The 14,209-nt window shown below is 31.0% G+C and overlaps 2 protein-coding genes across 6 annotated transcripts in view; one reads left to right on the top strand and one right to left on the bottom strand.

Annotated features, from left to right (window-relative positions):
* The window catches only part of LOC130898261 (uncharacterized), an 84,204-nt gene that overhangs the window by 21,730 nt on the left and 48,265 nt on the right, over positions 1 to 14,209 (top strand). For both annotated transcript variants that reach the window (XM_057807423.1, XM_057807422.1), the window contains exons 6-7: positions 5,607 to 5,848; positions 8,879 to 9,128. In XM_057807423.1, coding sequence (XP_057663406.1) covers positions 5,607 to 5,848; positions 8,879 to 9,128 — 492 coding nt within the window. The remainder of the gene's footprint in view (positions 1 to 5,606; positions 5,849 to 8,878; positions 9,129 to 14,209) is intronic.
* The window catches only part of LOC130898263 (paxillin-B), a 41,122-nt gene continuing 40,699 nt past the window's right edge, over positions 13,787 to 14,209 (bottom strand). For all 4 annotated transcript variants that reach the window (XM_057807426.1, XM_057807428.1, XM_057807429.1 and 1 more), the window contains one exon: positions 13,787 to 14,076. In XM_057807426.1, coding sequence (XP_057663409.1) covers positions 14,002 to 14,076 — 75 coding nt within the window. In that variant the 3' untranslated portion in view covers positions 13,787 to 14,001. The remainder of the gene's footprint in view (positions 14,077 to 14,209) is intronic.

The following is a 14,209-nucleotide window of genomic DNA, read 5'->3' as shown; positions in this document are numbered from 1 at the left end:
AGCATATTGAGCATACTATTAAAAGAACAAGATATCTACTTTTTGTTTTCCATAAATTATCAAAAATTATGACAACTGATACACTATTGATGATTTACTACGCATTTTTTCATAGTATAATAAGTTATGGCAATATTGCATGGGGTGGTGCATATAAAAGTATTTTGCAACTACTGCAAAATCTTCAAAATAGGATACTTAAAATAATAAGTAAAAATTCTTCTCCACAAAACAAACCAATTAATCTTACACAAATGTTTGCACTAGAAAGTCTCAAGTATCATTATAACGTATTAAAAAATATATACTTAAACTCGAACAGTACTACAAGACGTAAATTAATACAGCTTCCAAAAGCATACAAAACTGTAAGTAATAAAAATAACAAAATTAAAGCAATAAATATATTTAATATGTTGCCAAATGAACTTAAAGAACTAGATTTAAGTATGAAAGCTTCTCACAAAAAATTAAAAGATTGGATTATTGAAAATATATATATGTAATAGCTAATAAAGTAAGAAGAACGATCTCAAAGATATAGATTATTGATTGTAAAAGATAGATTAAATGGGTAAAGTTAAAGAACTGGGTTTTAGTTTTAACTTATGGGTATTATATTTATATTAAGATAAGACTTGATCCTGTTAAAGATATTAACAGATGATCTAGGTCTATAAAACTAAACAGGAATTATACCGACGTTGATTAAAATAAGTATTATTGTATTGAAAATTTTTATATACTGTTACATTATACAAAACAGGTTGTATTAGTTTTAAGTTAGTTGTAAGGGGAACAAACATGACCAGGAGGGTCTTGCCATGCTTGTCTCGCGTCTCCAGACTGGCGAACAGGAAACTCGTTCTCCTCTGTCGGATTACTTTGTGATTTTGTATTACTTTGTAATGTAATGTACTGTTACTCTGGTAAATAAATAAATAAATAAATAAAACTGGCGTTTTTAAAAAATTATTGAACACTTGCTGAGTGTTGCTGATACAATAAGCTAAATACCTAAAATTACTGTTTCCACTTAATATATCCCACTTTAAAAACTTATCCAAACTTCCTATTGCAATATTAGTTAATATCAATTGCAGAAGACAATTATGTGAGGAACAATCAATTTTTTATAAATAAGCATGGCACAAAGACGGTTTCATGCCTAATGCTTTATTAATATCTGCTAAAAAAATTAAAAACTGTGCAGCTGATTATCATGAAGATATGACAGCAGAATTATTTGAGACGTGGTTTCATGAACAGCTTCTACCTAACATTCCACCACAGTCAGAAATAGTTATGGACAACGTATCCTGTTGGCAAATACCAAATACTAGTAGTAACAACGCTCAAATTTTAGCATTTATGTCTGAAAACAATTCCTATTCCTGTCAGCGATCTTAAAAAAGACAACAAACAAAGAATTGCCTACTATTATTATATTCTATCTAAAGTTAGAGAAAATTTATTATATTGGCAAGCTGCGCAAAGTCTTCTCAGACTACCTCCTTACTATTGTATATTTATCCCTATAGAGTTAATATGGGCAAATGTAAAATCAGAATTACGAAAATTTATCAGTCTCCATAACTGAGTAAACGGGTTGTAGAACTCTTAAAGAAAGTTCTACCAGTAGACCGCCAAGAGCTTTGGAAAAACTGCGTTGAACATGTTATTAAAGAAGAAGATGAGTATGTAGTATCACCCTCATTACAACCCTTCATAATTCAATCAAATGATGACTCTAGTTCAGACGATTTTGACTACTATTATTATTTAGGGCTCAGTTTACATCTGGTACCCTATTTAAACCAAACTCTCTTACAAGCAGGTACATTTTACTCGTGTATTTACGTTTTATAATTTAATATTCAGTTGTAGTAAGTTAGAAAGGTATAATAATGATTTCTTTCTAAGTCCAATTTATAACGATTCGATTGCATTTGAACGAATACTTCCTCGCCTAAGATATAGATATTTATAAAAATAATAAATTTCTAAAATGAGGTATCTACGCCTATGGTAGATCAAACAAAATTGTCGGCAAGTGTTTTGATAATCTGCAATTAATATTGGATGAACTATATAAATTTCTGCAAGATTTCTGTAACAATGGGTCCCCATTTTATTTCTTTCTTCACTCTGAAAATAATACCTATAAAAAATCTATATTATTAATACCATCTCTAAAAGAGGTGGGTAAATACTATTCCATATATATTTAAATACTAAGAGGAGTGGGAGGCAAGAAGTTACATGTATTTTTTGTCAGTATTTTAAACTTTTTGGTGAATTAGACTTATTTGTTCTCTTCTAACATCGTGCAATAGATAAAAACGATCAGTGAGTCGCAAAACGTCAAGCTGTGCGCATGTGTCTCGATTTCAACCAAGTAAGTAAAAAAATCCTTTACAACATTTTTGAATCCTGATGTCTATGTTTTTTATTTTCTCAAAATTTTCAACCTTTATATCTACCTTTAGCTTGCAATATTATTTTTTTCTACTATCGATATCCATTAATGGTGACTTCAATTTATACCATGGAGCAGGCAGGTTTTCGGGGTAAGTTGTTAGATATAATAATAACCCCTAAAAATTACCACTCCTTGTATTTTAACGTTCTTCTTCATAGTTTAAAATTACTAAATGTACTTTATTTTTATTTTCAGAATGAGGAACTATAAAAGTTAGAGTTACAACTAGTCAAAAATCTCGAAAAAAATCCATCCATAGTCGTCTTAAACGCAAATCCGCTATGTTAACCGACACACCTGATAAAGAATATGAAGAAAAATTAACCAAGACTAAACAAACATGTAACAAAACTGAAGAAAAAGGCAAAGGTGAATGAGAGTCCTTGAAAATGAGCGATGAAGGAAAATATTAGGTGAAGAAAAATTTTTGTATCCAAATCAGATTCTGATAGCGATGAATGGTTTTGTTTGGTGTGTAGCGAAAGAACCTTTAAAATAGAAGATGGGGTAGAATGTTTAGAATGTAAAATGTGGACCAATGCCAAATGTGTTACTAAAACTTTCACTCATACATTTGCATTAATTGCAATTCTCATGAAGACTAATTTAATATCAGTATGTGATATTGGTACCTCTTTATAAATAAATATATATTTTTTTTATATTATAAGTGTCTTAAAAATATTAGAATCCAAAGTATTTTAGTTTGGTAAAGGTTTATTGAAATAATTATAAGTATAAATAATTTACTACCATTTGTTATTTGCAAACGAAGTTTCTGTGTTTTTATATAAGGTTTAAAAAAGTTCCTGTCAAAGTTATAAAAATTTTAAACGAATTAGTTTTGAAGTATTATTAATTATAAGAAGACTGTTTTATTTATAACGTTTTCAAATAATAAAAAAATTATTAATCATGGACGATTTTGTCTATTAATTTAACATAACATCGTGCCCCGAAGGTGTAACAACTAGCCCCAAATCGGGGATAAGTTATTACAATCGAATTTTTTGCTTAAATTTTTCATTGTGAATAATTACAATTATTTTAATGACTTTTCATTCATATTTTAATAGAAGAATAGATATACTAACGATAGATGTAATCAAAAGTATAAATTGTTTGATAGATATTGTCATATTGACAATGATCTAAAAACTGTAACAACGTGTCCGCCGCTCCCCTACTTTTGTAAATATCTCCAAAATTAATGCTTCTAAATGTTCTTAGTTTTTTTTAATAATTTTTGAAAGAAAGTTACAATTTGACGTTTCGATTTTCCAAATTTCTATTTTGATAAAGGCTTAAAGAAAAGTTGACTTGGAATGTGTGCCATTTAGCGTATGCTGCGACTGAGCACGAGTATATATAGTAGACTGAAATTCCATTGAATAGTTTTAGTAATATAGCAGAAATGTAGCAGTGGCAGGTTCACCATAACTAATGGTATTTTGAATGTGATCTACGAGAAAAAGTCTGAAAACCTATTGTTTTAATATTCAATTCAATGAATTCAGCCTTCTTGCTGATATAAACGACATATAAATAGGAGTAACTTGTGGTTAGGAGCTATTCTTTCCAGAAAAATATCTTTTATGAGTCTAAACATGTGCTTTTGTTACTTTCTTTTTTCTGTAACAAAGAAGAGAATATAGATATATATTTGAAACTGTCACGACACTTATAATTGATTTGGATGTCAGGATAATTTTTGCTGAGTAGTTTTTGAAGATATTTACAAGTATATTCATCAATGTATAAAGTTTTAAGCAATGATTAATTATCGAGGGTAACTTAGCGCGAAGTTTGATATCGATGAGACACAGAATAAGACCCAGATAGACATAGACGGAAAAAATTATAGAAACACGTAAGCCAGTAGTAACAAGACAGAAAGATATAATAAGATTGGCAAAAAGTAATGATAAACAAGAAGAAATTGAAGCTTAAAATTAGAGCGAAAAAAGAATGAGAGAAAGGTAAGAATTGATATCAGAAAAATATTCCATCGAACAGACTAATGGAGTTAAAAAACAAGAGATATGAGGAGAAATGCATTTTAATAGAATACCAAATAACTATTTGCCTCATCCCCAGTCAAGATGAAGATAAGAAGTCAGGCGATGAAAATTGAAATAGGTACAATGAATCAAGTTACAAATGATAAACCAGAACAAAGAGTATGGAATGAGATCAGTAACCGTAGAATCATTAATTATAAATATAGGAATAATAAAAAAAGAATTGAATAAATTGTTGTAAATATAGACTGACAGAAATATTGACAAGATGAATAAAACGAAAAACATTTACTTGTATTTGTGCATACAATTGTTTACTTTAAGATCACATGATCACATTTGGAAACATAGATTTTAGCATATTTTTCGACAATTTCACGTTTACACTCATTGCATGATTATGACTGACTGCGAGCTCGGCAATACAGTTTTTTGGCTATCCATGCTTTAAATATTGATGGTGCTCCTTAGACCCGATAAGTTCTCCTAGTTTGCCTAGCATACTACCTATCACAGTCATTACATAAACTAATTTCAAATCTACTCCATTGAAAATATTTTCTAATTTTTTCATATAATAGAATTGAAAAGTACTAGAATATATTTCTCTCGTTTTCATTTTGATTGTGAAGAACTTACTCTTGAGAAAAGATTAATCAACTTCTCTTCTATCTGCCAATCAGAATTGTAAAGTACATCTATATGATCCATAAAATTATTTTCATTATTTTATGAAGATTGATTAAAAATACCAGATTTGGAAAATAGTGGTATATACGAAATAGCTATAATGATTGTAATAGGTAGTTTGTTGGGTATACTAGGAGATCTGCTTATGTCCGATTTAAACGGAACTTAAATTATTAAAAAAAAATGGAAAGACAAAAAATGCCCAGCACGGTGTCAGTTTAGTGGCAGTTAGATGAAATAAAGTTTAAGTGTTTGTTTCATACAAATAATCACATGTCATTAATTCTCGACGTTGCCCAAGACGGTGTTCCAAACAGAATACATATAGTAAACTATAAAGTTTAAACATTAAGCAACACATCATAATCAATGAATAAAAATTCCATCACCAAATTAATTTCTATTTATTTTAGAGTTACAAACATAACGCTGAAGTAACTCTACAAAAAGCAGAAGACCAATTAACAAATCATCCCGATATTATAACTTCTTTGCAATTGAACTCTGTTCATTTTAGAACGGAACATAAAACCCCTAAGCCTAATAAAAAACCTAAAAATAATCTAGAAGATCGGCTGTATATGTATTCATCTGCAACAGTACCCAAAAAAGATTCCTTATGGAAAAAAGCAGCTGATGCTGTAGGAAAGAAGAAGTAAGTTATCCAAATAATTTTGTACAGTTTTAGAATATTATAATTGGACGCAAACTTTTGATTTTATTTAAATTTTTAAGCCTTTAAGTCTTTAAAATTTTATTACTTTTAGACAAACATTAACACGTTCCGTGCGTTGCGGGGTCAATTGACCCCGTGGGGAACTTTCCACTAGTGCTGAGCCTGTAAGAGGTAAACTTTCAAAAATGTTCGAACCGATAAAAAATAGAATTGAATGACCCCAGGCCTCACTGTAGTGCGGTACGGGGCCAAAAGACCCCGTGCTACTTTTCTCGAAAAATGACGAGTCACTCTTTTGAGACGGCTCTTTATTGTGCTTTCCCCTCATGCTAATTTTCTCGGAAATGATGACTCAATTCGCTCCCTTCCCCTGTTTGTTGCGACGGCCATTTGTAGTGCTTCTCCCCCCTCCTTTTGTCTCTTCTGTCTTCAGTATAGTTTCGAACGTTCGAGTTAATAACATTTCGCGATGTTCTCTCGTGGTCGGAAGTTGGTTGACTTGACTTTATCGCTCAAAAATCCATCCTCCAGTAAAAGTGATTCAAGCTCTGATAACGGTAGTGGAGATGAATTTGAATTCCAGTCTGATGAGTCAAGTTCAGACGACGAAGATGATTTAGTTTATGTTCATCAGAAGATTTCCAGCCATTCTTCGAAAGGCGAAACTGGCAACATTGATGATTGTCAAATAAATATTGACGATCCCAATGCTACATCTTCGATGGCTGGTGATGAATGGATTGAGGTAGATATTAATCCTGAATTGTTTCCGTTGCTTTGTAATCAACGCCATGAGTTTTCCGGTATTCCTGAAAAAGTGAGGAACCCTCTTGAATTTTTCAAGCTGCTCGTAGTTTATGAAATTATAGATATGATAGTAATCAACACATATGGATACCACAGCCAAGAACTATCTGTGCTATTGGAAAAAGGTAAACTAAAATAAATACCAGTTACAGCTGATGAAATTAAAAAAAAATTTCTATTGTATTGTGGTTTGGAAATCCGGTACCTGATCTGAAAAGACCATGGTCCAAAGACCCATTTTATCATAATATTTTTATTATTATGATTATAAAAATAATGCATAGGGACAAGTTTTTTTAATTCTCCGATGTTTTCACATTTGTGACAATCAGACAAGTGTCTCGGATGATAGATCATCCAAATTGAGGCCCTTATGTGATAAACTTCTTCCCAATTTCCAGAAATATATGAAGGTGAGTGAAAAAATAGTTATCGATGAAACAATGGTTCCTTGGCGGGGACGTTTGTTTTTCCGCCAGTATATCACCAACAAGCGTCACAAATATGGAGTAAAACTCTATAAGCTTTGTACAGATGTCAGTTACTTTCACAATTTTAAACTGCGGGAAAGGGAACACCGTTGAAGGCGAATGGCATAAATTAACAGTGATAAAAGAGTTATTGGGAATGAGCCTCGTGAAAGTTTATTGGGATATGGTCGCACCCTGTATGGAGAAAATTTTTATTCTATCTTGGATGTGGTTGAACATTTGAAAGCAAATAAGACTAGGTATTACGGAACATTGAGACCTAATCGAAGAGGTTTACCAAAAAATGTAACAAGCGAAAAAGTTAAGAAAGGATCCATAATAGGGAAGCAGAAGAACGGACTGAGAGTTATCAAATGGTGTAATAAGAAAAATGTCCTTATGATGAGTACAGTAGAAAGTCATGAACTTCAATTGGTAGAAACAGGAAAAAATCGTAAGGGTACGCCAATTAAGAAGCCTCAATGTGTACTAGGCGTAGTGGTGGAGGAAAGTTGCATCATAGCTAATTTTTGGATCAGCAACCACCAATACATGGCTTATGTTTAACGAATGCATAGGGAAATCCGTAACATATCTGCAGTTCAAGGAGGTATTGTCAAATGCATTAGCCCAGGAAACAGAACAAGATGTGCTGGAACGGCCCAGGGCACCTAAAGGCATCCACACGCTAGCTCACGACGTTGAGAGGAAGAGGACAAAATGTTCAGGGTGCTACGAGAAGCTGAGGAAAATGATGACCTCAAAAAAGTGAAAAAAGTTCGCACATATTGTGAGGAGTGCTCTACGAAGCCAGCTCTTTGTCTTTCATGCTTCAATGATAAACACGCATCAATGCATTAAACATATTTCATATTGTTTAATCGTTTCAATTATTGTATTGTTTTTGTATTCAATTTATATTTTTTTGCTTTCCTCAACTACAATTTTTTAAAGCAATGTTATAGGTAAATTAAATGTAAAAATATCAAAATAAAAATAAAAGTTATTGTAAGTTCTATTAAAAGTTTTATTTTCCTATAATATGTTAAAGGATATGTTTGGGGGGGGGGGTACCGAACCTCACAAAAAAATCAAACTCATTTCTGTGTCTGTGTCTAAAATCTCATAAAATTTAATTTCAAGAAGCTAAAAGGTGTCTTTATTTGAAAACAAAAATAATCTATTTACGAGTACAATTTCCATTAGGTTAGTGAACTTTAGAATAAATCAATTAATGTCCTGCTGCTGTGATATACTGACCTAAACCTATGAAGTGGGAAAACAATTGATTTTTCCTAAATCAATTAATTTTTCAGCAAGTTGAATAGGTTTAAACTAAGGAAAGAACACGGGGCCGATTGACCCCGTGACGCACTTGTGGATAGTTACTGCACGGGGTTAATTGACCACGTGTCGCACTTGTCAATGATTACGAATTTTTCTATTAAATGTGTTAAAGGGTAAGGGTGGGTATACAAATGATACTTGAGTTAGGTTAGGTTAAGTTAGGTATAGTATAGATTAAAATATGTGTAAGAGTTTCATTGGCATTTTCTTGATCAGCCGAAGACATCATAAACAAAAATGGAGACTGCAAAGGAATTATCCTGGCCAATAGGACTGACAAGGCATCTGTATTCTTATTAATAGTGAAAGAATATAATTTTTCTTAGTTTAGAATAAAATTCAACCCCTTTACATTTGTAACTGTTAAATATTTTAATTTTTTCAGATTAACTATCAAGTCCCGTTATAAAACGGCTCAATTTAAGCATCGGCCACCATTGCAGCAAGTCAAGACTGAAGTAACAGTTCCTATTGCACAAAGTAACTGTAAGATATCAACCAAAAAATCTATATCGGAGTTAAAAAAGGATTGTATTTCTCATCCCATTAATGATGATAATATTTCAACAATGATACAAATGAATGATGAAGCTAACGATAGAGGTAATCAAGAAAAAGATGAAACCAACAAAGAGGTAAATGTTCAAATAAATTACATCCATTCATACCACATTATTAGATGCTTATTTCCTTATCTAAAATTAAAACGAACCAAAATGAAATTTTGCAAGTTCATCGAAGTTGATTTATGAATATAAAGATTGTTGGGTTTTTATAATATTTTTATTAATTATAGAAGAGCTAGATGTGTGTGATTGTGACTTTCACTGAGTAATCTCTAAATTCTATTGGTCTAGTTCAGGGGTCGGCAGCCTTTTGAGTCAATCGAGCCAAAAATTACAAATTTCAAAGTTTTCAAATAGTCACAAAATTTTTGTTGACAATAATAAATAGGAGTGGCATAAATAAAGTTTTTTGGTAGAAAAACTAATATTTCATTCATTGGAAAAATATCTATTTATTATTTGTGAGATTTTTCGCAACAATTAACATACATATTTTCATGGAATTATTAGATAATTGCCTGATATTTAAGTGAAAAAATCAAAATAATTGAACAACCCTAACTTGTATCTCAATACAATTGAGCAAACGTATTCAATGGGAACGGTCCTTTTTGTCATAGAAATGTGGAAAGCTCCTAACACTATCAGTGTTCCATCGCTTAAAGGACATTCAGACAATGCTTATTTCTATTTTTTTATATTAATTTTAAAAATAAAACACCACGGCAGAAATCGGCGCAATAACGGGAATGTTTCCATAACCATAGAACAAGAATGTTATAAACAAAATAACACCACCAATATAGACTGACATAACGTATTCTGTGCTCATAACCTCAAAAAATTAAGGAATTAAACTAGGAAGCTAAAAGTTGGCGAAGTCTTACTTTAATTTTAATTTAAATGGACTGTTCATTTTTTGCATGAACTAAAGGTACCATTTCAGTATCTTTCAACTAATAATAATTTAATTTGTTAGTTCAATGGTAATTTTTAATTTTAGTTGCATAAACCAAGCTTTAGTTGGCTTCTTACTCTACTTTGAATTATATTCATGTGAGAGAACGCTTGCTTCAATGTCGATCTTATTATGAATGCTAGAGTGATTTTGTTGGTAAGTAATTTACCGCTCTGAATCGCTCCTATAAAAAGAATTAATTTTTCTTCAAAACAAATCAATTCTACCAAAACATAGGTCGGGTGTCTCTTTCCTTGCATTCAATTTCGCTGTAATATCCAGTTTTTCTCTTTTTTGCCTGCTAACGACCGTGATGACGTGTGTCAAGGAGGAGGATGTTGCGAAAAAAAGCGAATACAAGTCGCCGAGACATAAAACCGATGCCTAATCCTAGCTAATATATTCAGAACGAGTTTCAAATATTTTTTTTTTTTTTGAAAAAATCAATAATATTTGCCGACCCCTGGTCTAGTTTCAAGGTTCTGTTTTTTTGTTGAGATGACATTTTTGTGAAGAAGAAAAGTGGTCATATCTTCTGTTTCCATAACCTTTAAAGACTATTAGAAGCTCATTAGACGATAGCTCTTGTAATCAGTTTATTACCGTGAGTGAGTTCTACATAATTGAAGACAAAGTGTTATTACGTTTGCATATTCAATTCAACAATTTAGGAATTATCCTAAATCAGAAGATGCTACTTGATGTTATCGTTTCTTTGTTTTTTTTTTTAGTGAAAACTGTTAAGGTAAGCGTTCCAGATGAATCTTTGTTACGGGGCATTAAGTTTGATCCGATTTTAAAATTAACAGTATCGTAACTTTAGACTTCAAAGAAGTACATATACCCAAAATTTGATTTTGCTACCATGACCAATAATCACGAAAAGTGGTCTAAACGTGAGTTGAGAGGTGCTGCGTTATAAGCTACACATTCACGACGAGTCAATTAATTGGTAGAGAGAGTATTTGAAAATTTTGGATAGTTGATAATTAACCTTAAAGAAATTAGTACTGGCATATGTTTTTATATTATTGTTTCTACTGATATCCGTGCTGGTATACATATCATGTTAATCGACATAAGTGCATACCCTTAAAATCCCTGACAATTCATCTCAAGTTGTCCTTTGTTATTGAATGTCAAATTTAAAGTTGATTCATTGTTAGCTGTTAGATACTGTTGTGACTAACGTACATATTCGTTACACAAATAACAATTTCACATCTAATAAAACAATATACTTTTTCCGTAGTTTTTCTCTATAATATTTTGGCTTTATTTTTCATAATTATCTTAAATAATGTGATATTCTGATGCTATAACCACTTAAATAATTTTAAATTATCTTTGATTCTGTTTTCTAACTTTTTAATAGGTTGTGGGCTTTTCTTGACATCCATTAATTTCCAAAACAAGGTAAGTTTTATATGCATTTTTCATCCTTTTAACTTGAGTATCTCCACAGAAAAATCTTGGTACTCTTCTAATTGAAATGTTTGCACTCGCTTTACGAGTTACGTGAACCGTAACGTAAATGGCAAACATAAGGCAGATTTGATTTCAAGTTTACTGCGGATGTATATTTTTAATAGTTTCCAAGCTAGTTCTCATGAACAGCTGATACCTAGTTATCAAATATCAGCGGCTAAACATAGCTTTTATTATTGTTCGTTCAATGAGCTTCTGAGTTTATCATCATTCATCATTATACCGTTCAATCTCTTGGATTATTGCTCCTGCTTTGTGCACCTAAAAATCCCTGTCTCTTAGCCATAGAGGTATCCATTGTGTTATTCTCCTCATCATTTCTGTAGGTTTCCTTGTCCTGCCCCATTCAGTCTTTGTGCTTTTACTCGTATATACCTCATTATATTTTCTCCTACGGGTTTTTCTTCTATTCCTTTATTTATCTTTAATATTCTCTCTCCTTTTTCTATAATATTTGGCCCGAGTGTAGTTCTCAGTATTTTTCTCTTGATTATCTTCAAATCTTCCTTCTTATTTATCACTGTTGTTTCCATAGCATACGCAATCACTTATCTTATGTTTCTAGACTGACTTTTCCTGCTTATTTTTCCAGTTTCTTAATTGCCTTTATTAGTTTTATTTTATTAGCCAATATTGTTATATCGTCTGCGTAAACTATAGTATTTTATTCGTATATTTTTATTATTTAATTTTGTTTTTCTTATTACGTTTTCTGAAATCATATTTAAACAGGGTTGGAAAAGATGGATTCGCCTTGTTTGACTCCTTTGTTAATTTTTATTTCTTCTATTATTGTTCCCAGATATCTTACTTAGGCTTTCGTAATATAATTTTTATTATTATCTTTAATTTTTCTATCATTTTTTATCTATTTATTTAGGCACAAATCTATAAAGATTATGTGTAGCTCTTTATTTTGTTCCCATATTTTTTGGACTATTTGTTCCCTTGTGTGGATTCTGTTAATTGTGGATTGAGTTGGTCTAAACCCATTTTGGTAGTTTTCCAGTATGCTTTTTGCGTATGACTTATTAAGTTGGCGAGTATTTTATATATAATATTGAGAAGTTTTATGGCTCTATATTAAAATATTCTTTTTCGCTCTTGTATAGTGGTATACTTATACCAGTATTCCACTCCTCTGGGAACTTGTTTTGTTTCCAGATTGCCTCGATGCGTTGATGAATTTGTTTTTTTATTCGTTCTCTTTCGTATTTTAAACCTCAGCCTATATTATATCTTCTCCAGGGAATTTCTAAGTTACTTATTATTAATTTACTTTTCATCGATTTTTTTTAATCAAAAACTAGTGTCCGGTGGACAAGGATACCATTTTTATTTGTTTATTTGATTTATTGGAAAACATCGGATTTCCTGCCTAATTTTTTCTTTGAAAAGTTTTTTGTAATCAGTGACAGTCATTTATTCAACTTTTTCTCAAAAATTTTTATCGCCAATTTATGATTTTTTGAATAATGAACAAGGCAAAAAAAATAAATTCAAATCATTATTTCCGACTGCACATTCTTCTGACAATTAATTCTCTAATTAATTGTGACTACTGTGAGTACGAAATCTATTGCCGATATAATTGTGAGACTTAAATGAATTAATAAAATAAAAAAACGACACCTTTCAGCATTTATGGTCTCTAATCTCCAAAAACCATTTCTGCTACTATACTACGGGGGTAAGAGAAGAGTGATTTAGAGTGATTTTAAAGGCACTGACAGGAAGCTTGATTTGAAAATAATAACTTTTATTCCGATTAAGTTATGATTTATCACGGCTGAAATTCGTGTACTCTCTTGAAAGTTTCATGGAGAAAATGGTTAGACTGTGACTAGTAACTCTTCTAAGAAAAAGTATCAAGGCAATTAAGAAACATTAGTTTACATTATATTCTCATTCTCAAATAGTTTAAGTACATAGGTTATCTTTCCCGCCAAACAATTTTATGGGCTTATCCAAACGTAATAGCTACATTGTTAATGTAATTCAGAGGATAGATACAATGTGTCGTGTCACTTCCGTATTTAAACATGTCAAAGCTCAACTACATATGAATACTATTGACTAATCAAAAAAAGTCATTGGTCGTAAGTAGCTAAAAAATGCGGTGTAAGTAAATTCACGTTATGTGAAAAATACTGATTCAATTTTTAACTACATTTGCAAATTACATAGTGAAGTCAGAAGTTAATATCGACCTTGTAAGAATAAAAATGAAAAATTGGGAATTATGAAGTCACATATACATTTCATAAATAATGAAAAAATCTTCCATAGCGAAAAAAGTTTATTTCAACATCATAAAAAGCATGTCAAATTTTATTAAATAAAAATAGTATATAATAATAAGAACATTTATATATAAGAAGTTCTTTGTGTTAAATATAAGTTTTGCGGGTGTGTTTAAATGGAAAATAAGGATCATGCTACATTTAACTAATTAATTAACAATAATAACATGACCTCCAATTTAAGCTGATAAGTTCAACATTTGACACAGTGAGGTTTTCCGGCTTCTACTTGGAATGACTGGTCTTTCATGATCGGCTTCGAGCATTTCTGTGAAAATAAGTGACAATTAATCTGTGTTACAGAATATATAGAAAAAATATTTATTGATCTTTATATTTGGCTAATAAGATGAAACATTTTTTAAAAGCCCATATCATTATAAACTCATTAGAAATATTTT

Source organism: Diorhabda carinulata, chromosome 9 (assembly GCF_026250575.1).
Source record: "Diorhabda carinulata isolate Delta chromosome 9, icDioCari1.1, whole genome shotgun sequence".
Taxonomy (NCBI): Eukaryota; Metazoa; Arthropoda; class Insecta; order Coleoptera; family Chrysomelidae; genus Diorhabda; species Diorhabda carinulata.
Note: the sequence above shows the minus strand (reverse complement) of the source record. Positions and strands in the feature narration are given on the sequence as shown.